Source organism: Cyprinus carpio, chromosome A7, assembly GCF_018340385.1.
Source record: "Cyprinus carpio isolate SPL01 chromosome A7, ASM1834038v1, whole genome shotgun sequence".
Taxonomy (NCBI): domain Eukaryota; kingdom Metazoa; phylum Chordata; class Actinopteri; order Cypriniformes; family Cyprinidae; genus Cyprinus; species Cyprinus carpio.
Window position 1 is genome coordinate 24,533,018 of NC_056578.1, and position 23,674 is coordinate 24,556,691.

General features: G+C 37.3%; 1 protein-coding gene and 1 long non-coding RNA gene across 15 annotated transcripts in view; one reads left to right on the forward strand and one right to left on the reverse strand.

The window, feature by feature from the left end:
• LOC109077475 (scribble planar cell polarity protein) overlaps positions 1–12,430 on the forward strand; it is an 88,385-nt gene extending 75,955 nt beyond the window's left edge. For 9 of the 14 annotated variants that reach the window (XM_042760538.1, XM_042760546.1, XM_042760547.1 and 6 more), the window contains 3 exons: positions 251–325; positions 3,277–3,322; positions 10,241–12,430. In XM_042760538.1, the coding sequence (XP_042616472.1) occupies positions 251–325; positions 3,277–3,322; positions 10,241–10,365 (246 nt within the window). In that variant the 3' untranslated portion in view covers positions 10,366–12,430. Of the gene's footprint in view, positions 1–250; positions 326–3,276; positions 3,323–3,425; positions 3,465–10,240 lie in introns of all 14 variants that reach the window. The other 5 variants (XM_042760543.1, XM_042760549.1, XM_042760552.1 and 2 more) reach the window with 3 other exon arrangements.
• A 436-nt stretch (positions 12,431–12,866) lies between these two features.
• LOC109077448 lies at positions 12,867–15,993 on the reverse strand. The gene is made up of 7 exons (XR_006160479.1): positions 15,827–15,993; positions 15,619–15,728; positions 14,625–14,760; positions 13,976–14,496; positions 13,552–13,701; positions 13,222–13,320; positions 12,867–13,115 (listed from the first exon to the last, which is right to left on the reverse strand). It is a non-coding gene; the product is annotated as an uncharacterized LOC109077448 (long non-coding RNA).
• Positions 15,994–23,674: the final 7,681 nt, after the last annotated feature.

Genomic DNA, 23,674 nt, shown 5'->3' on the forward strand with positions numbered 1-23,674 from the left:
ATAAAGTCATTCTTTACTCTAACAGCCGTGTCCATAGCATATAGAGCAACATCAACAATTTTTCCTTTCTCTTTTTTTTTTTTTTTTTTTTTGTCCTTTCTCCTTTTCATGTACGTTTACACATCTCTGCTTCTCACCCTCTGTCCTTCCCTCTATCCATCCGGCCATCTCTCTTCTGCAATATTGACCCCCCCCCCTCCCCTTCTCTCTCCATCTCTCTGCTGCTTATGCCCCTCTGCTGTCCTTTTAGTCTCTGTCAGAAAAGAAGTTTGACTACCGACAATTTGCTGCCATTCCTTCTTCCAAACCCGTTTACGACATTCAGGTATTACCTGCATGCAAAGCATAGAGGAGTCCAGCCTGCCCGATCCCTTTGAGCCACTCCTGTCTTCCTGGCTTTCCCTGCTCCCCTGCTCCCCTGCTCCTTCTCTCCCTGACCCTTCTGATAACTAGTTCAAAACTGTGAACTGTCAGGGCCCTGTACTCGCCAGCGCGAGCAGCATGTCATTCGTGTTACTGCTGCTTTAAGCATCATTCTGGATCATAGTTGTCAGCGATTTGGGTTTAGTTTTTGGCTCTGAGGATGATTTCCACATCTTAAAACACATCCTGTTCTTAATCTACTTATATTGTCAATACCATGTGCTTCTCTTCTGGGTATGCGGATGTAGTGTAGAGATGGGGTTTACAGTTCAGTCCATGGGCTTTGCATTGAACCAAAACATGGGTAACGTACAAATGCACTAAAACACTCAGAAGGAAAATGTCTTTGCATTGTCCTCTCCCTCCCTCTGATCTGTGTACAGCCTCATGCACTCACCCTCAGACAGCAGCTAATAGCACACATTTGGCCAAACCCGTCTGACTCCTACAGCATGTCTGAAGGCCATTTTTTTGACTGTCAAATTTAGTAAAAGAGCTGAATGTGGCTGTTCCATGTGGTGTCACTGGGAGAGTAAGTTCTACTGGGGATGCAGGGGGTCATGGGAACAAAGGATCGTTGTGTTTCTTGCTCTTGGTGTTTTGTGGTTGTGTTTCTGGATTTTTGTATGAAGGGAAATTGGGCATGTGGGGTGAAGTAATTTTTATGATTGTTAATTTTCCGATACTGTTCCTCTAATACCAGACCAAAAGACCACCAAATCTGTGAGACTGGCACAATTCTAAATTGGCTTGTGAAATTAAATAAAACCCTCAAAATTATGAATGAATGATAATTTTGGTGTGAAGATTCAGCTGAAGCATTTAGGTTTTTTTGTTGTTGTTGTTTTTTCCTTCAGCATATCTCTTTACAATCAAAATAGCTTAATCTGGATTATTTCAATGACTAACAATTAGTAAAATCTTCCTTTGAAAGGTATAATTAATGCACTGGTTTGCGGAGCACAACATTTTTCAAATTTGATTGATTTCAGTTGAGTGTAGTGGGTGAAGCACATGTTTTTAAGGCCTGCATTATTTACTTGGTAAGTGAAGCTGGAATAGTGTGTCAGGTTACACTGACAATGTTGTGTATGGGGCTGATATTTGCTAACAGCTGTGACTCTCACATTTTCCTTTTCAGACAGAAATAATAATGTCGTAATAATGTCTGTATGATCAGGCAACTCAGTCAGTCCTCTTCTCTAACTCATGGCGGCCTTGAATAAAGCCTGTAAGTGACAGATAACAATAGTACTATCAAGAATTTATATTTTGTCTTTTAAGCATATTTTTATATTCTAAATATTTTGCGTAATTAAATTTTTTTTTATTCTCAAGCAGTTTACTGCTTTTGTCCTCTCAGATATGCAGCCAAAGCTTTTTAACTTAACTAGAATTTTGCGTTTCTCTCACAATACTACTATTTTGTCATAAATGTTAAATGTTACAACTAGTTATTGACTGTTTTTTTTTTTTTTTTTTTTTTTTTTAAGCTTTAGAAGTATGCGTAAAACATGTCATTCCTATTTAGTAATGACATCATTAGGAAAGCTTACAAGGATATATATTACAAACATACACGGTTTAATAGTTTGGGGTTAGTAAGATTTCAAATAAATGCTGTTCTTTTTAACTTTTTGTTAATCTTAATTGAATTTAAATTGATATGTTTCTTGAGCAGCAAATCATCATATTAGAATGATTTCTTAAGCATCATGTGACACTGAAGACTGGAGTAATGACTGCTTGAAATTCAGGTTTACCATCAAGGGAATAAATTGTTTTAAGAAAACATGCTTTTTTAAATTGCAATACTATTTCACAGCGTTGTTTTAATGTTTCTTTCAAAAACATCAAAAAAACGTACCGACCCCACACTTTTGAACAGTAGTGCAAGTTCACATTTAAAATCGCTTTTAAATTCTTTAAGATATGCTTGTCTTGTTTGATTATGTTAGAAACGGGTCGTTCAAAATGCCTGCTAGTCAATCTTAATTTACTGCACACTGTATTCAAGCAAAACAATATACAGGAAGCCTGGTGAATCCTTGTGTGTTATTTGGTGGCCTTTTGAGACTTCCATGTTTTGGCTGTTTTGTGAGTATTTATGTTGTGTTATGTGATTTTTGAAGAAGCACCTTCACCCTGACTGGGATTATTTAATACATCTCTCAGGGTTTTTCCGATGGATTTTTGAGCCTTCTCCAAAAAATGAAAAAGAACTTGTGGGCAACATGTTTTTGGTAGGGGTGAAGGTTTGTACAGCATGCCTGTGTTGTGTTTGGAAGGACTGTTGTGTGAAGTTTTAAGTGGACTTTGTGAAAAGCAGAGGTTGGTATTATTATACATTTCTTCCAGTTCCTAAAATGAGCAGGTGAAGAGATGAAAAGGTCTTGTAGTGGGTGGTTATTGGGTTATTATCAGCATTATTAGGCCAATCCTATAACACCACATCTGTGGCTCTCTGACAGAGAAACATGGGGATTTTTCAGGGCTTATGGACATGAAACACAAATCTGAGGCATTTTAGTCTAGATGTCCCTCAGTAAGTCTGTCCACTCCACAGCAGTGGTCCCCTACAAAGTGCTTTCTGGTCAGGTGAAGGTGAAGCGGCGTCTCCCAGAACAGCTCTGTGGTTCAGATGTCAAGAGCCTGTTGATCCAAGTAACCTCTTCCTGTCATCTACATTTGTCTTTTAGAATGAATGAGAAATTATATATACCCTGCATTTCAGCCAAAAAGAGCTATTCTTGGGAGACACCTAAAGGTTTCAGTCTTTCAATTGTCTATTCTGCCAGAAAGAAATGGGAAAGAAAAAGTTTCCTTCTCTCACATTCTGTCTCTCTCTTGCAGTCTCCTGGTGCAGGAGGTGATGTGCACTTCATGGATGATAACACAGGTAAGATCCTCATCATTTGTGGTTCAGTGCTCTAGTCTACAGGGTATCATTATGTGCTGTGTTCACTAGTACTTGGCTCACAGTTATTGTCCTCTTGACACAGGCGACTTCTTTGGATAAGTGCTCTTCTACAGTAATTTTGGTAGGAGATCTGTGTGTGTTTGTGTGTGTGCATATGCATTGGTTTTTGATAAGAAGCCTGCTTTACTGCACTTGTTTATGAACTAGTTTCTTAAAAATGAGTAAGGTTCAGATGAGCAGTGGATTTCTCTGTGCTTTCATCCTTCAACTTGTTTTTGGAGAATAACAGTTACTTGATTAAGAGTTCTACCAATTTTTCAAAATGGGCATTTTCTCTAACGTCTTTCAAATGCTTTTACCTGCAACACATCCTGATGACGAACTGCATAGGGCTGGGCGATATATCGAGTTTCGATATATCAAATATATATGAATGAGGCAATGAATGCATAATCCAGTTTGTCCTAAACATGAGACATGCTTTATATTAAGGGCTTTAAAATAACTTGTAAGATATAGTTAACATGTATAGTTTAAAGCAAATTGACCAGTCAGATGCTGACAGAGAGATGTGTTTTCCTCAGTGCATAACTTACGTTTCACTGGTATATTCTCCATCTGTAAACATTAGAAAGTTGTGGAAAATTTCCATTTTGCTGTCAGAAATGGACGAACCTTAAAGTCTGAACTCACAGACTACAGTGAATGAGTGCCATGCGCGCTGTGCTTTTATTTAAATTTTTGGCGTAGTGAATTTAACTTCTGCTTTAAAAACATAATTTTTTGTTTTTAAATTGTAATGTTACAATGTTAGTATGTTATCTAATTTTAACCATTTTTTGCACGTAATAGCATAGCCTACATGGTACATTCACTATATTTCTTTTCATAGCCTTTAATATGAACATTGTTTCATTGGAGAACATTGGGCAGGATGTAAAATAACATTTTTAAAAATACATTATTTTCATTCAAATAAAAAAAAGAAATGGAGAAAATACAGAGATATATAACATGTATCGCAGTACAGCTAAAAAAAAAATAGATATATAAAATTCTTTTTTTTTCGCCATGTCGCCCAGCCCTAGAACTGCATGTCAGTTGTACGCCTCTGAATGTGATGCCAAATGCTGCAGTTTGCCGTAACAGTACCATACATGTTATAATGGATGAAGATTTAAACATCTACTCTTCTGTTTGGCATAGTGTGTATCAGCATTGGTTGACACAATAGGTTACTGATATTAAAATTCTGTCTAATCATTTTTATTTTATGACTGATAACAATGGTCTGTATTAAAAGTCTGTACTATTCTGTCTGAATAAACAAAAAAAAGTTATGCAGATTTACAATATGAAATTGAGACTTCAGTTGAGTGCTAAAGATAAAATTTAAGTGTCATTAAATAATTTTTTTCAAAGATTAACTTTGAGTTAAATTTGAGATGATGGCAAAGGTGCTTTTAATATAAAAACAGGGCAAATATGCATGCTTAATAACCAGATTTGGGTATAATGCATAGAGCTGCACGATTAATCATTAAAAGATTGCAATCTCGATTCAGATACCTATGCAATCTCATTTGTAAATGACAACGATTCCCCGAGTCTATTAAACCTTTGACAAAGTCTTACCTGATTATTCAAATCTGTTTTCACACTGCCGCTGGCACAGAGAGAGCAGTTACCTTGTTTTGGTTAAGAAACATCTCAACAAACTGTCTTTTCAACTACACAGTATTATTTCTGTCTTACAGTCATTCATATTATCACAGAAATGCTGGGGTAAAGTTTCTAGTTCAGATAAAAACATTGATGTCTATGGCAGTGATCAAAATGGAGCAAATCCCCTTTTGAATGTAACTGCGCTTCAAATAACGTTTGTGTCGATTGCATTGTTTCGCCACTTGGTGGCAAAAAGTGACTTAAATTTATTTGTCAATGAATTAATTATTCTTTCAAGAGAATCGTTCAAAAATGCTGATTAATCCAGTAATGAAACAAGTGAAGTAGGTGTATGAGTGAGTCGTTAAAAATTGGTGTATTAAATATATTTACATTACCAGTCAAAAAATTTTGAACCGTAAGATGTGTAATGTTTTTTAAAGAAATCTCTTCTGCTCACCAAACCTGCATTTAAAGTACAGTAAAATTTTGAAATATTTTTTACAATTTAAAATAACTGCTTTCTATTTGAATATATTTTCAAATGTAATTTATTCCTGGGATTTCAAAGCTGAATTTTCACATGATCCTTCAGAAATTACAGGTGCATCTCAATAAATTAGAATGTCATTTATTTCAGTAATTCAACTCAAATTGTGAAACTCGTGTATTAAATAAATTCAGTGCACACAGACTGAAGTAGTTTTAGTCTTTGGTTCTTTTAATTGTGATGATTTTGGCTCACATTTAACAAAAACCCACCAATTCACTATCTCAACAAATTAGAATACTTCATAAGAGAGAGACCAGTTTGAAGGCTCAGGAAACCTTTGCAGGTGTTTGAGTTGATTAGCTGATTGGGATGTCACCATATTCTAATTTGTTGAGATAGTGAATTGGTGGGTTTTTGTTAAATGTGATCCAAAATCATAACAATTAAAAGAACCAAAGACTTAAACTACTTCAGTCTGTGTTCACTGAATTTATATAATACATGAGTTTCACAATTTGAGTTGAATTACTGAAATAAATGAACATTCCAATTTATTGAGATGCACCTGTATTCTAATATACAGATTTTTTTCAGGTTTCTTTGATAGAAAGTTTAGAAGAACAGCATTTATGTGAAATATAAATCTTTTGTAATAAATGTCTTTATCTTCACTTTTGATTAAAATAAATAAATACTGACTTCAAGCTTTTGAATGGTATAGTGCAGGGATAGGCAACGTCGGTCCTGGAGTGCCGATGTCCTGCAGAGTTTAGCTCCAACCCTGAAAAAAAACCTCACTTGTCTGTAGCCTTAGTAATCTGGAAAGACCTTGATTAGCTTGTTCAGGTGTCTTTGATTAGGGTTAGAGCTAAACTCTGCAGGACAGCGGCACTCCAGGACCGAAGTGGCCTATCCCTGGTATAGTGTATACGGTTTCAAAAGCTTATTTCAGATAAATGCTGAGCTTTCTATTCATCAGAGAATCCTGAAAAAATTGTACTCAAGTGTTTTAGATGATGATGATAATGTTTCTTGAACAGCAAATCAGCATATTAGAAGGATTTCTGAAGGATCATATGACTGGAGTAATGGTGCTAAAAATTCAGTTTTGGGAAAATTCATAGGAATAAATCAAATTTTACAATATATTCCAATAGAAAGCAGTTATTTTAAATTGTAAAAATATTTCAAATTTTTACTGTTTTGCTGTATTTTGGATCAAATAAATGTAGGCTTGGTGAGCAGAAGGGAATTCTTTAAAAAAAACAATCTTTCTATTCAAAAACTTTTGGACTGCTAGTGTATATTAAAATGTTTAATTATTCATTCAAATTAATTAAACACTTTTAAATAGACTGCAGCAATAATATTTTGTCACACATTATTTTGATTAGTTCAGAATTGTGTAAGAATCATGATCTCTATTTGAGACCAAAAAAAAAAAAAAAATGTAATTCTAAATTGATCCAGAATCGTGCAGCTCTACTGTAGAGCTATATAAAACATTTCACATACATTTTTCAATATTAGGCAGGTTTATACTAAGAATGTTAAGTTTTAGAAATGGATTAAAGTCAAGTTGCTGTTTTCATTACCTTTGTAATATTTTTCAGTCAATATTAAATTACTAAAAGAACTACAATTTTCACTTTGTAGTAGTGCTGGGCGGTTTGACCAAAAATTTATATCACGGTTTTTTTCTAAATTATGCCGGTTTCCCGGTTTATGACGGGTTTTTTTCTCATGCATAATCAGGTGTACGATGCATTTTCTGCTGGTTGATATTTCAAGACGTGCTTTTAGCCCGACAGCACTTGCATAAAATGGTTGTTTGGTCGACGTCGGATTTTTGGAAACCAAAAAAACCCTCCAAACAACAGACCAAGCTCCTCTTTTTGGCACAAGTTCTTCTGTGTCATTTTCTACTAGTTCTGCAGCATCCATCTTCCCTGTAACACCTGTTTCACACATAGTCCGTCTGCAGTGCATATGCAGTCCGCAGCACGGACTCATTGTGCTTTCACACAGGACGCGTTCGCAGTCCGCTACTGATCCGCGGCTGTTTAGTCCACAAACACAACATTTCTTCATTGTTTTGATTTCATATCATGTAAAAAACACACACACACACACACAATATATATATATATATATATATATATATTTTTTCTCAGCATTGTGAGTCTTTTATCACAGAATAGTAACAATCTTTCATAGTTATAGACATTAGTTTAAACTCAATAAATATAAACAACGCATTATTCATGCATTTTACTTCTAGGTTTGTATAATAAGCTGCTCAAGCAAGCGGCAAAACATTTAAACACAATAATTAGCCTACTTTTCTTGTTAAAATATTTCACAAGCAACCCCACGGGTCTTAATGAACTTTGTTTTTCTGCCTCCATAAAAGTGAATATATATAGGCTATTGTTTTCCTTGTTTATCTAAATGTGCTCTTTTTCTTGTTTTAAACCTAGCCAAAAACCCATGTGTTGTGTGTGAAACAGCTTTAATTAGTATACATTTATTGTGAATGACTGCATTTCCGTGTCAATCCATGTTCATTTTTCCCGCGAACAATGCGCTGTCACAATTCAGCGCATGCAGCACAGCAAAAATAGACTCGGTACCAGGGGGCAAGGAAGTCGACCGGAAGTTGAAGTCGGCCGCGTGCCGCCATCTTGTAGCAGAACTTCACTTGCGTTAGCATCCCATTGACTCCCATTCATTTTTTGCGTCACTTTGACAGCGAATAACTTTACATCTGAGGCGGTTAAAAGACTCCATTTGTCCATTATTTATTTCTAAAGATACACGACAATGTATAAAGGGCTCCATTACCTTCTATGTTACATTATGGCCCCGTAGAAACAGTTTTTGTGTAAAAATAGGCTAACGATTGCGTCATAACCACTCGACTCTCTGTCGCACCGTAGAGAAATTACCGTACAGACAGGAGGAAAAGCTCGCAGGCAATCGGGGAGACGTCAAGAGATATGGCGTACTGGCGTTACATTTTAAAATACTATACAAAATAATTAATCAGAATACTTACTCCTGCTCACTCAGGCCAAAGAACTCCCCGCTCAAGCTCGCCGTCTCTGCAAGATTAACGATGGCAGTTTGCACGCACAGCTACTAGAAGGTTTACATCTGTCAGACAGGTTGCTGACGTCATCAAGCTTAGTTTGAGTCTGCGCGTCAGAAACGGAAGTTCTAAAAATCGCTAAAAACGGGCTTCACTTGTCTCAATTGAGTTCCAATGGGGTCGCTGTGTCCATTTCTTTTACTGTCTATGCTCGGTACATAAACGTTCGCTGCACTGCTGCAGACGCACCGCTCCTGGAACGCACTGATGGACCGCAACCTCGTGCAGTATGAACGCTGGAATCCGTTAACATGGGTGCGTAAAAAAATGCGCACTGCAGACGGAGTATGTGTGAAACAGGCGTTATAACGTAACACCAGAGCACTACTGTTTTTACCGCTGTCGCTGCTTAGAAGTGCAACATTGTAAAGGGTCCGTCTGAAACAGTGTGCCGCGGCCGCGGCGCAGCATAGCGTTCCGGACGTTGAGTAATTAAATACATCGGTATGGCGGTATATTAAAAATTAATATCGTAACGAAAATATACACCGGTTTTCGGTGTAAACCGGTATACCGCCCAGCACTACTTTGTAGTGTATTTTTTATTTTTGGTTTGATATGTTTTCAAAGTAACTTGAAAGTAAAGTAATTAGTAATCTGATTACTTTTTACTTTTTACATTACATTTTTCAAGTAGTAATAAGTAATTTGTTATCTATTACTTTTTTTGAGTAACTTACCCAACACTATTAATAACACATCTAATATTGACAGATATGTCAGGAATATTGTGTATACAACTGGTTATTATGAAATCATTTTGCCAGTTGTTTATTTTTTCAATGTCAACCAGCTGGGTGTACATTTATCCCACTTATTACAGTGCTGCTTGCCACATGAGTAAATAATTGGACACAAATATTTGGGTTGAATTTTTAAACTAGATTTACATTTAAGGGATTGTGTACAGTCATACTACTTACTAGATGGCTTTTCACCAAATAATGTTAATATAGATTTTAAATATAGTGTACAAAAAGTTCTGGCAATGGACATTATTAGTAAATTTCAGACTCAGAATGTTGAGTATCAAGAATCAAGTTCTTTCAAATCTGTAATATTAGCCATTAACTGATATGGTACCAATATATTGTGTATAATCAAGCAATTTCAAAAAAGGCTGTCTCTGCTGCATTAGCAGTAAAATTACTAACATAATTTTTGCAGCTTGCATGTTCTATGTTTTGAAAAATTGGTGAACTTGTTGTATGTCTAACAGGAGATCTGTTACTGACTCTTATTAAAATAGGGATTGATTTGTTAATCCAGAGGGCATAGCTGTACAGTGCATATATATGTGATCAGTGCTCTGCAGGGGTTTTCTGCATGGTGTGCAGCTCCGCCTTTCAGCTTGTGCACCGAATGGCTCGCCTGAATCACTGCTTTGCGGGAGTGTGTGGGTTTTAAATGAAATCGATATGCATTTAAAGACAAGGGGATGGTATAGAAGCATAAACAAAAGCAGGACACTCTGATTTATAAAAGCTGTCAGTTTTTCCGTGGATGAAGGGGCGTTTTACTTGTGCAGCGTGAAAGATGGCAGCTCCTCTTACAGTACAATATTTAACACATTTGTCTCTCCTTTCAGTGTCTCTTGTAGATCCTGAAGTTCCTGTGGCAACCACATCTGCTCTAGAGGAGATGGCTCTCTACAGTAACAAGCGCAAACTACGACAGGGCCGCCGCAGCCTGGAGGCTCCAGTGCCCACATAACCGTACACTCACACACTAATGCATCTGAACTGTGAAGATAAAACACACATAGCGATCATCTAATGCTAAGAGATGCCACACATGGCATAGAATGCTCTGAAATACACATTGTACACAGATATTAAACCACTCTTATTTCAGTGCCGACAACACCGGTTAGGAGGGGAGTCTCCCAAATGCTAGTCTTGCCTTTTCAGTTGAAAAGGGTTGCTCAGATTTTACTATGAGAGGTCCAGAGGATGGCTGATTGATTTACCTATTTTACCCTGTTTTTCTGTCTGTCGGCATTTTAGAAGCAGAGTTATTTTAAGAGATGATATGGCTTTCTTACTAAACACTTTCAAAACCTCCTCTAGAAATGAAAATGTGGAAAGGCAGAAAAAGAGCTATTTAAACGTAACTGTGCTCATTTCTTGGGAGATTCAGTTTGCAGACGACATACTGCTACCTTCACTGCCCCATTTAAGCCAGACTTTCACTTTTGTTGCTTTAATTCATAATCAGAAAAAAAGTTTTTATTCCTTTTAAATGTAATTTATTAATGTAATATACTGTTTTTAATCTATGGGATTCCAATACAGTAGAGGAACAAATTGAAGCTTTTGACATATGTATAAGCTGATTACTTGTGATTTTGTGACAAATTTTGATTTTTGGGTTTGGGATAAATTTTCTTGCACTCAGCATTTTAAAAATGAAAATGAGGCCTTGGCATAAAGCTTTATTTCCATTTTCTATCCATATCAGTTACGAAACAGAATTTCTTCTTTAAGGTGATGCAAATGAATGTAATATTTTTGAAAGGTTGCATCTGACCTTATTTAAAGATCTGTTATAAACCTTTTCCTAATATGTATGATCATGCCATATCAAAAAGACTGACCTACTGTATTGAGCAGCGTCATTCTAAACCTTTTAATTGATCTCTAGTCTTCCTTTACTGGACTAGGAGAATAAAATGAAGTGGATAATGGTTTCATAAGATTTTTGTTCCTTCGGTGATGATCTTCCTCAAAGACACTAAAACGCATTCTCCATTTGTATTTCTGCGTCTTGTTCTGGGCCATCTATACATTGAATCATTCCCTGTGCTACACAGAGTGACCAGACTTGAGAATTTCGATCTTTGACAACCCATCATTCGCCAGACATAACTGTACCTCTCCATAAACCTATGGTATCATTTTGGGTGTGGGAGGAGAAAATTGAATCATCAGAGAACATTTGGTCTCCGTAAACATCTAAAAATTTCTGTAAACATCTTTTGTTTGTCTTGTTCTGACAGGTGTGTGAAGGTAGTAGATGTTTTCTAATCTACATTTTAAATAGTTGAACTTTTAAAGCCACTGAAAAGCTCATTGTGTGAATAATGTATAAATGCTAAAAAAAAAAAAAAAAAAAAAGCTAAAATCAAATCTGAGCCTTTCTGCCCCAAGACCAAACTAAAGTCTGAAGGGTATAGATGATTCTACCAGGGTCTTGACTGATTGATCCCTGTGTTTGTATATTGGCTTATTGCAATTTTGCAAATTTACTGTCAATCCTGTGTGATAGACTTTTATTATTCCTTCAAGTAAACATGTTTATTTCACTGTTCTCAAATCATTTGTTCACCATAGCTGCCATCAACACTGTGTCACGATGAACCTGTCAACATGACATTTTTTTTTAAATTTACTAATCTTAGCTTTTGTGTTGCTCTCATCAACTGAAATTCAGTTTAATAACAGTTTGGGATTGCTCAACATTGTATTTTTTAAAAACTGTAGTTTGAGAGAGAAAAAAAAGTTGGTTTTCTGTAACTGATGGGATAATGGGATTCACTACATTTTTACTTTTTCAAAGCAGAAGAGTTTGATCTCTCTTGGTGTTTTCTTGTCTTGATTTATTGTTGGGGAGGAATTTTTTTTTTTTTTTTTTTTTTTTTTTTGCTAAAGGGGAGGGTGGGATTAAAGGTCTGGGGATAGAGCTCATTCAGGACTGTAACTAGTGAATTTGTACAACCAAAGAAGTCTATTTTGTGGTTCAGGAATAATAAAGTTTACTTTTCATTTAACAACCTGAAGTACTGGGTTGTTTTTGCCTCTGATTAGAGCGAACTATGGTTTTCTTAAAGTGGAAAATGTATTGTAAAGTGTAAACTGACATTTAAAGGGGTCATCAATTAGCAAGTGGCTCGGAAGAGAGGGGTGGGGTCAGCAGAGCTCATTAACATTTAAAGGAAAATGCTACAAAATGGCTTGCTCTGAAAAGAGCTGTTTTGACGGTAAAAAGTGTTTTTTACACTACCACTGAGAAATTTTAACCTAACTATGTTTCAGACTTTTCATTTAGACCCTAAAGAATCATATCAACTTGTAGAAAATGGGCATCCGATGACCCCTTTAAAAAACATTTCTAACAAGGACCTAACAATAATAAAGTACAGGAAAAAATACACAGTAAGTTCTTTTCAGAAACTGAAAAATTATCCAAACATTTTTTATAGACAGATTGTCTTGTCTTGCTTTTGAACAATATCAAGTTTAAGGACAAATTAGCACATCATACAGCACAAGCAGGTTTCAAATAGCAGATGTTTTCATATGTCCTACTGAATTCACACATTCATGGAGACATGCTTCAGGGAGTGTCAAGTACTCTGAAGACAGAGACCTTCATCAGACGACTGAGAGAATAGGAGCGAGTTTTGTTTCACTCCTGCTTCCCCTCACAGACTCTGGACTTCGGGACACCTGTCTCCTTCCCCTCTGTAAACAAAAGACACCTTCATTATATCATTAAATAGCATTGCATTCAGCATAGTTTGAGTGTTGAATAATGAAAGCTAATATCGGGTGTCTGTGAATGTCTTACCCTTTTTAGAGTCCTGTTATAGGCATTGTAAAAAGACACAGTACTGTCTGCATGCAGCTTGTGATGGAGACTATCACTTTGCTCTTCATCATCCTCCATCTGTCCAGTAATACAACATCTGACTCAATCACACTGGAACCATTACTTCAGTTTTCAGTGTCACATGATCCTTCAGAAATCATTCTAATATGCTGAGAAACGTTTCTATCTTTTTATCAAACACAACTAATGTGTGGATGTTACTGACTCCGGGTGTGTGTTCACTGATGTGTGTGTGCACTTTGGATGGGTTAAATGCAGAGCATGAATTCTGAGTATGGGTCATCATACTTGGCTGTATGTCCCGTCACACTGCACCAGCGTTAAAGCTTTGTCCACAGGTATGTGACCCGGCCGAACCAGTCCTTTCTCTAAGACACACTGACAACACTTCATCAGCAAAGCAAAACAGCAAAGACTCATTGTACCAGCTCTCAAACTCTAGAAACACAAAACAAAAGCAACATCACTGGCTTTAGAGAGGTGAGCTTATGTACTGTATAAAAGTGAGGTGCAGTAAATAACTATTAATATATTTGTATAGATCAGGTAGATAGATATGTGTCGTATGTGTTTTTGTTACAGAAAATGCTGACAATTATTTATTACAACTTATCTGAATCAGTGGAGTTATTTCATTTCTCATCAAAAATGGAGAAGCCTGAGAACCATGGAGAGATTTTAACAGTATGTGTGGAGAACCAGAGAAGCTCACCTGTGAGCAGCCGTGTGCGGCACTGATTCACCAGGTGCTGACAGTAGCTGACTTCTGTTTTTGTGCTTCTGAAGTCCTCGTAGGCTTGTCTCTAATGGTTCTTCAGCTCTTTCAGCTGGATCACTAGAGACAGTTCAGCCTCCTCCAGCACAGGCTCCCCCTCCGCACTCACAAACTGACCTGTGAAACCAACAGCCTTCAGGTCCATATGATAACTACATCTCATTCAAAAGCTAACTTGTTTATTCTCCATTCCTACACTTCCCTACTGTAGGCAAATCAACAGATTCAGATGAGTCATCTAATGCTCACCCTGGCTTTGTGTTCACTTTCTGAATTGCCACAGTTCATATGTAATTTAGTCAAGATCTCGTTTAGTGACATTGATGGCATCTGTGAGTGTGCGTAACTGAGCCATGCGCTCCAGCAGAACAGCCTTGTTCTCCTTTAGGATGCGGTTGATCTCACTTCCTCGTTCTGCCTTGAAATCTTTAAAAGCCTCAGCTTTGGGTCAAGGAGAGCTGAGAAATACATGAAATTTGACATGCATTTAATTTCATAGTGTACAGTTATTAGCAGCAGTACTTGGTACCGGTCAGCAGAGGTCTCCTCAGGCTCACCGGCTCTGCTAGTGTAAGGAAGTGCTTACTCAGTTCTGTGCAGTTCTTCTGGAGCTTGTTGTTGGGGTTCGTGTGTGGTCATGTCAGATTCACTCAGGTTTAGAGGCTGTTCAGCTTGCAAAGTTGCATTTTCCACTGGCCGTTGACTCACTGCTCCTTCCTTTTCTGCTCAAGATCAGATTTACTGAAGTACTGAATTCACAACATGGTGGTCCATTTTCAATTTGGTTGGTTACTTCAAAATGCTCCTAGTTTATGGTGAGGTTTTGGTTTTTCCAAATATACATAGATGGAGGCAGGGATTGTCTGATGACAATTATGGCCTTTTAAGTGGAAATGATTTTTAGAATGACAATTTTATATATCTAACTCTCTCAAATGTAATGATTGCCATGTATGCTCATTGCTGTTTAATGTTTTCAAATTAAGTACATAAATTTACATTGCTAGAAAAGTGTCACTGAAATGAGTGGGTAGATGGACACAGTTGCATCACACTGTACTCTGTATCACAGAGATTTCATCATGTTTATTAACAGAGAACATGGCAAACTAAAGGCTGGAATACACTTCACAACTTTTGCCCAGATTTTTGTCCCTGTTTACAGTCTTTAGATTTTACCTAACAGGAGTTGAGAGATTTCCCAGAAAATCATTTGGTGTGTGATAGGCACAGACTCTTGATTGTTTAGCTTCAGACCATGATATAAAATGTTTGATATTTTGAGCTAATTCTAGAACATTTTGGGTTCATTTCTCATGCATCTTCTAGCAATGAAATGCATGTTTCTGTGTGTGTTTATTGTGTTCGGAATGACTTTAAAGTCTGTTTGTGTATGATCAGTGTATATGAGCAGTTTTCCTCAGTAAATATTTACAATTCAGCAAGTGTACAATGCTTTACATTTGAAAATTTTAAAAGCTGTGTATTTCAACATGAATATCTAGATTTAAACATGAATACATGAAACATGCTTTAGTTTTTCACATCCTGTCTCAAACATTATGAAAAGAGATTGTCACCTGCTGATCTGTTTGTTTTTTCTTGCTTTACTTGGTTTAGGTGACACAGCTCGCTGATGTCTGTGTGAAGATTTAGCTACAGCACACTGAATTTGTGTAATGCTCACAATCTGAAACATTCAATAATTTATTCAGTTTTAATAAGATTGATTAATGAAAAGGTGAACTTGAATATTTAAAGCATTGACGTATAAACTATGGTGTTTACCGGGATCTCATCCAGTAATCCAGAAAGGTGTCTCTGCACCTGACTCCTCACTTCCTCCACCTGTGTCTCTGAAAGGATCTCATTAGAAACTCCAACCCAATTAGTCTACGAGCAAAAAGGACATTAAAGTGTCATAGCTTGGCAAACCCAAAATTGGTGGTCATTTGTTGATGGGATAACTGTGGTGTGTAAAAAGCATCAGATTTTGAGTGTTTTGGTCACCAGCGTGTTATACATGGACAGCTCCTCCTGAAGAATCTGGATTTCTTTCTCTAGTCTTTTCACCTGAAGCTTGATAAAGTCACAGTTTTAACCATTTTCTGCATTAAACTGTTACGCTTAAGTTGAATGTGCACATGAATCTTTTTTAGTTATTATTATTATTATTAGATGATTATAGTGTTAGCTTTTTAAAGGGGTCATATGATGCTTTTTTAAAGATCATTATTTTGTGTATTTGGTGTAACAGAATATGTTGACATGCTTTAATGTTCAGAAAACACATTATTGTTCAAATACTGTACATTATTGTAGGTCCTCTATGTCCCCCCACTCTCATACGTGTCATTTTCTACAAAGTCCCTCCTTCTGATAAGCGCAGTCTGCTCTGATTGGCCAACTGACCCAGTACATTGTGAATGGCCGATCACCTCAAGCAATCATCGGAAATGTAACACCCCTTTCCATAATCGCGAGCTTTATCTTTCAGAATAAATGTAAAGACAGTTAATAATGTCCTTAGTTTTACCATCAGTTCAAGCGTGAAAGGGGAACAGAGTCGCGTGACAGACACAGTGATGAAGCTCATGTGTGTTAGCAGTACACAAGCCACAGATGGTTAGGACAGCTGACTCCACTGTGTGACCCTGTCTCTCTCTCTCTCTCTCTCTCTCTCTCTCTCTCTCTCTCTCTCATACACACACAAACACACAATCGCGTGCACATACACAAGATGAATAAAACTCCGCATTTGAACAGTCAATAGCAAATACTTAAAATAATAACAAAACATACTTACAGTAGCTGATTCAGAGGATTGTCGTAGCAAAGTCATATTTCCATATTCACCTAGAAACACACAGCTCCCTGACATGGCTGCTTCAACACTAACTGTGGTTACTGAAACCACACCTTCTTTCTTTGTGTAAGCATTTAGGTGGCATTATGCAAATATTTCCACATAGTGACATAGAAATGTGGGGGCGTGTTTAAACTAGGCATTTCGGGGGGCGTGGCAGAGTCTTAACTTTGATAAAGAATATCTCTTTGGATTTGAGACTTTAGTCTTTGCAACTTTACAGATCTTCTCTATGCATCAAGATCTTGTAATACTCCAAAGAGAAAGGAAAAATTGAAATCGCATCATATGACCCCTTTAATATATATAAAATCTTACCACTGGGTCGACATGTTCATTGATTAATGCATTCTCTGCACACATTTCATTCTGGTGGCAAAGTGAAGAGTTGAAAACTGCCAAGAGAAACTAGAGTTTTTTTTAGACTTGTCTCAACGATGTCTCAATGGATATATTATAATAAAAAATCAATTTGTGCCACTTCACCATATACGTTGGCCACAAGCACTGTGTTACAGTTTCCTCCTGTTGAGCCAGAGAGAAATCATTAGGTCAGACATGTTCCATTAATGATTGTATTATTATTTTTTTTTTTTTTTCAGAAATGAAGATTTTCCCATTGTTCAAAAGGATGGTTTACATGTTGACGTTCTGTGGCTGAATATTAGCTGCTGCTAATGTGGGTTTGTTGGTGAAGTTCTATGGGAGCACTAACTGCAGGAGCACACTGACCAAGCGAGTCTTTGAGAGCATTTGAGGAATTTGCCAAGATTAACACACTAGTGCAAACAGTTCTAATATTTGAGATAGTACACATTCAGCAGTGTCCTGCTGAACTGTAAGGCACATATGGTTATAAGAGGAAAAACGAACTGACCCCAGTTTTGCTAAGTCTTTCAGATCCCACCAGGTCCACCAGGTTCAGTTTAAAGGTGATGTATTTTGCATCTGACAGTGTGTGAGAGCGAGTCTGCCACACACAAACACATATTTAATGTCATACCAAAAAATACCACCTTATTTAAAAAGTCCAGTTTACGCAAGCATTTTAAGATCAGTATATTTTAGTCTTGAAATTATTAATCTAATGAGGCATGTGTTGCGGACTTAACTCAATGTGGATACTAAAAATGCAGTGAGATCCGGATGTTTATTAAGGGCATGTTCTCCAATGATTCTGTTCATCTCCCCTGTAGTGCAGTGGGGGCAATGTTATTCGTCACAGATGTGCTGATTTTGCAACAAAAATATGAAAATCCAATTCTGAATGTGCTTTAGCAGTTGCGTTTGGCCATGTGGGTAAAACATTCACATTTTTGTCAATTACTTTAATGTAATGAGACCTTTAATGAAATATCTGGCTTTTTGAGGGTGGTTATGTCATATTGTTTTTCATTAGCCAGTTTGTCAACAGAAGTGATGAGAGATAAGAACAAACCTTTGCCCCTAACAGTGCAAACACAAACCGATACGAATTCTGTTTACAGGAAATATACTATTTTTGCTGAAATTAATTTTATTTTAATCTTAACACAGTTAAAACCCCACTATTCAAACTGTTGTCCTGCTTTAAGATGGAGAGCAGGTCTACCATAGTCTCATTATAGATTTCCAGAAAGGAAAGATGAACAGAGAAAGTATGATCTGTGTGACGCTCCACCTCCTGAAAAACCTGAGGAAATGAGAGATGATTTGTTAACCATAAGAGCAGAAGCATTGACTATGTGCTTCTTTATCATAAGTCTGGATCACCTCCTGTAGGGCTCAAGGAATGATGCCTGTCTGTTTTTAAGTCTCTATAGCACCTGTCATAGTGTATGTTTTCCCAGCCCCAGTTTGCCCAAAGCTAAAATTGTCCCTAAGGACACATTTTATAAGTATTTTATTTCAAAGTATAAAATGTCTTTGTAAATGTTTGTGATTTCAGATATGCTACATATGTATGTATTTGAATAACCAATCATTGTAGCCATCATAGGTCATAGATCATAGGTATCCTCTGTGACACATACAGCACACCATTCAACTGAAATACCCATGAGCTCAGCTGATTATTCCTCTTTCCTTTCTTGGAGTCTTTCCTTGATCTCACTTTCAATGAGGAAAAAAAGGAGGACAGGTGTAATTAGCATCAATCTCTTTTATTCAGGCATGTTTAATGCGGGTTTGGCTCTGATGGTGATTCCAAGACTAAGTAAATTAATAATTTCTGGTCTTAACTTTATGCAGGAAGTTGTAATAATAGTGCTTTAAAAATGATTTTAAATGCACAGGATTTCCCTTTTGAAAGTTAGAGACTGATCCCTTGTTTTTGAATTCTCCATAGAGAAAGTGTCTCAAATTCTTTCTCTTCTACCAAAGGCTAAAGAGGGTAAGTTTTAAATAATTACTGACATTTATTCTCAGACACAGATTTAAATTGGATAGTAATGAGTGCACCTTTTGTCACTGAACCATTTCTTTTATTCAAACTCATTTTCAAAAAAATCTGGAACAACTTAAATGTTTGGCTAAGTTTGAAATACTTTGAAATACTTAAAAACTATGATTTTATTTATTTGTTTATTTATTTATTTGTCTCTCTGAATTTTGATATTGAATTTTAAGTTGATTTGGACAATTATTATATTATCATAAATGCAGATTTTAAAATAATAATAATAATAAACCCTCCCATCTTCTCGCATTTCCAGAGGGAACTGGTAATCTTAAAATGCTTAAAACTTAAGCACAACAAAGTCCCTTAAGATTTTTAACGTTTTCTAGTATTTTGATGAGTACATATTTGCAATATTCTTCAGTCTTGCTTGCTTTTTTATTTTTTAGTGCTTATGTTTTACTGCTATTTGAATTGGTTGGAATTGTTTTGTGTTCATTGAATCTTGTTTTGTTTCATTTGAGTTATACAAAAACAGGCTGCAAAAAACAATACAACACTAGCTTTACAGATTGTTACATTTACAATAAAGAACATTTAAACAAGATCAAATTGGGCATATGGCATTGGTTACCTCATGGTCAGGTAGGCATTCAATAAGTTCATGGGCAAAACTGGCTGTGGGTCGGATGCGAATGTACACAGCACCACAAATTAGTCTTAACAGGCTGTCATGTGACATAAGAGTTGTGTTTTGTAGTCTCGAGCAAGAAGAGTAAACTTGGTGGTTTAATAGTGTCTCAAGACTCACCTGTGTAGCCTGTGCGCTAGCACTCCATATACAGGTGCATCTCAATAAATTAGAATGTTGTGGAAAAGTTCATTTATTTCAGTAATTCAACTCAAATTGTGAAACACGTGTATTAAATAAATTCAATGCACACAGACTGAAGTAGTTTAAATCTTTGGTTCTTTTAATTGTGATGATTTTGGCTCACATTTAACAAAAACCCACCAATTCACTATCTCAACAAATTAGAATATAGTGACATGCCAATCAGCTTATCAACTCAAAACATCTGCAAAGGTTTCCTGAGCCTTCAAAATGGTTTCTCAGTTTGGTCCACTAGGCTACACAATCATGGGGAAGACTGTTGATCTGACAGTTGTCCAGAAGACAATCATTGACACCCTTCACAAGGAGGGTAAGCCACAAACATTCATTGCCAAAGAAGCTGGCTGTTCACAGAGTACCGTATCCAAGTATGTTAACAGAAAGTTGAGTGGAAGGAAAGGGTGTGGAAGAAAAAGATGCACAACCAACTAAGAGAACCGCAGCCTTATGAGGATTGTAAAGCAAAATCGATTCACGAATTTGAGTGAACTTCACAAGGAATGGACTGAGGCTGGGGTCAAGGCATCAAGAGCCACCACACACAGGTGTGTCAAGGACTTTGGCTACAGTTGTCGTAGTCCTCTTGTTAAGCCACTCCTGAACCACAGACACCGTCAGAGGCGTCTTACCTGGGCTAAGGAGAAGAAGAACTGGACTGTTGCCCAGTAGTCCAAAGTCCTCTTTTCAGATGAGAGCCAGTTTTGTATTTCATTTGGAAACCAAGGTCCTAGAGTCTGGAGGAAGGGTGGAGAAGCTCATAGCCCAAGTTGCGTGAAGTCCAGTGTTAAGTTTCCACAGTTTGTGATGATTTGGGGTGCAGTGTCATCTGCTGGTGTTGGTCCATTGTGTTTTTTGAAAACCAAAGTCACTGCACCCGTTTACCAAGAAACTTTGGAGCACTTCATGCTTCCTTCTGCTGACCAGCTTTTTGAAGATGCTGATTTCATTTTCCAGCAGGATTTGGCACCTGCCCACACTGCCAAAAGCACCAAAAGTTGGTTAAATGACCATGGTGTTGGAGTGCTTGACTGGCCAGCAAACTTCTCCTTGGCCTTGATGGACTGGGCTGACAGTTCATAATTAGACTCACTGACTGGGATTGGCAAGACAGACAGTTCAGCAGACACATTTGGGCAAACAGAACAGGCAGACAGTTCATGTATGGTTTCTATGGCAGTGACAGAGTTAACTGGACAAATGGGGCAGATAACAGGTTCCTTGATTGGGACTGGGCAGACAGGGAAATCAAACTGACTCTGGGATACTGGACAAGATGACAGTTCATAAACAGGCTTACAGACTAGGACTGACCAGGCAGATAGTTCATTGACAGATTCAACAGCTACATTTAGACCAGCAGACTGTTCAGGTTTAGATTCCTTGACTGAAACTGGTAAAACTTCTGACTTGCTTCTGAGCTAGACACACCTTGGAACACTGAACAAACAGACAATTCCTCACAAGGATCACTAACTGACATTGGAAAAATAGATGATTCAAGATTGGGTGCATAGACAGAGAGTGAACTAACAGGTAACTCAAAATCACCTGTATTGGCTGAAACCGTACAAATTGAAGATTCAATGTGACGTGAGTCTGGATGAAAAGCTGTGGTGTGACGTGACTCTGGATGATCAGATGTGATGTGACGTGACTCTGGATGATCAGCTGCGATGCGACGTGACTGGATGATCAGGTGCGATGCGACATGACTCTGGACGAATATCTGAGACGTGACATGACTCTGGAAGATCAGCTGATACATGACCAGACTCTGGAAGAACAGCTGAGACGTGACGAGGCTCTGGCAGATCAGCTGAAATGTGAGGAGGCTCTGGCAGATCAGTTGAGACGTGACAAGGCTCTGGCAGATTAGCTGAGACTTGACTTGACTCATGATGTTCAATCATGACTTGACTTGACCCATGAAGATCAGCTGTGTCTTGACTTGACCCATGAAGATCAGCTGTGACTTGACTTGACTCCTGAAGATCAGCTATGACTTGACTTGACTCCTGAAGATCAACTTTGACTTGACTTGACTCCTGAAGATCAACTGTGACTTGACTTGACTCAGGAAGATCAGCTATGACTTGACGTGGCTCAGGCTCTGGCTTGGCAGGCTTGACATGAGCAGGCTTTGGAATGGCGGCCATTATGGGACGAGACTCAGGAATGGCAGCCATCTTGCAAAAAGTCTCTGGGCTGGTGGCCATTTTATGAAAAGTCTCTGTGGCTTTAAAGTCATCTGCCTCTCCCAGAGTGAAAGGAGAACCACATAACAAGAGAGCATAGTCCATAATGTCCCTTAAACCACAGTCAAATTTCCCTTCAGGTAACCATGTTTTTGTTGGTTAATTAAGACCATAACGGAAAAGGTCCTTTAACATGATCTCATCAGAAGGTACTTGATAGGACAACTCACAAAATCGCTGAACGTAATTCTCAATAGACAAATCTCTTTGCCGAAGGTATAGTAGCTGGTCCACTGTGTCCATGATTGGCCTGGAATGCTCTAAAAGCCACTGGATCTGGGTGTGGCTGGTAATTCTGTAACGAAGGAGGCGTAGTGACAACGGAGTGGGAATCCACTTGCAGGCTTTTATTGTAGAACATAGTCCAACAGGCAAGGTCAAACACCAGCGAAACAGTACATAAAAGGCAATCCAAAAGAGTAATTCACTAAACAGGCGAAGGTCAGGGCAGGCAGCAAACAATCATAAAACAGATAAATAGTCCAAGATCAAAATACTCGAAGACCAGGCAGGGCAAGAAAGCGCGGGAATGAAATACAGGGAAAACAGAAGCCAACTTTACAAAAAACAGGAGACTCATAAATCTCAACTCGAAATTGGGACGAGAAGTAATGTGATCTCTCTCTCTCTCTCTCTGTATGTATGTATGTATGTATGTATGCATGTATGTATATATATATATATATATATATATATATATATATATATATATATATATAGACACGTGTGTGTGTGTCGGAGCATTTGTATGCCTTACCTTATACCGTACATTGGAACCTGCACTCATTTTTCACTGTAATTTTATAATTATTGCAAAATTATCAGAACGGACTTGTGTCATAAAAAGTAGTTATGTTGTGACCAGAAATTCTGAAAATAAATCAAAATAATTGTGCACGACATACATTAGGTAGTAAACCAAAATGTATATTATCAAAGACTATATAGAATACTATATATGCTGTGGAAATAAATGCGTATCACGTGTGAAACTCGTTTGCGAAATCAACATCAGGTGGCGCAAAAGGGACAGTTGGCACCATTGCTCTGTAAGGCTGGAATTATTACAATTTTATTTGTAAATGTGGATAAAACATTTAAATAAATTAACATCTTTTATTACAGTCATTTTGAAGTTACTGACGACTGCTTTATCATTGCGTACTGAAACTATGAATGCGTTTTTAGAGACATTTCAATATATTTTGAAGTCATATTTTTTGCGGGTCTTCAATTGCCTTAT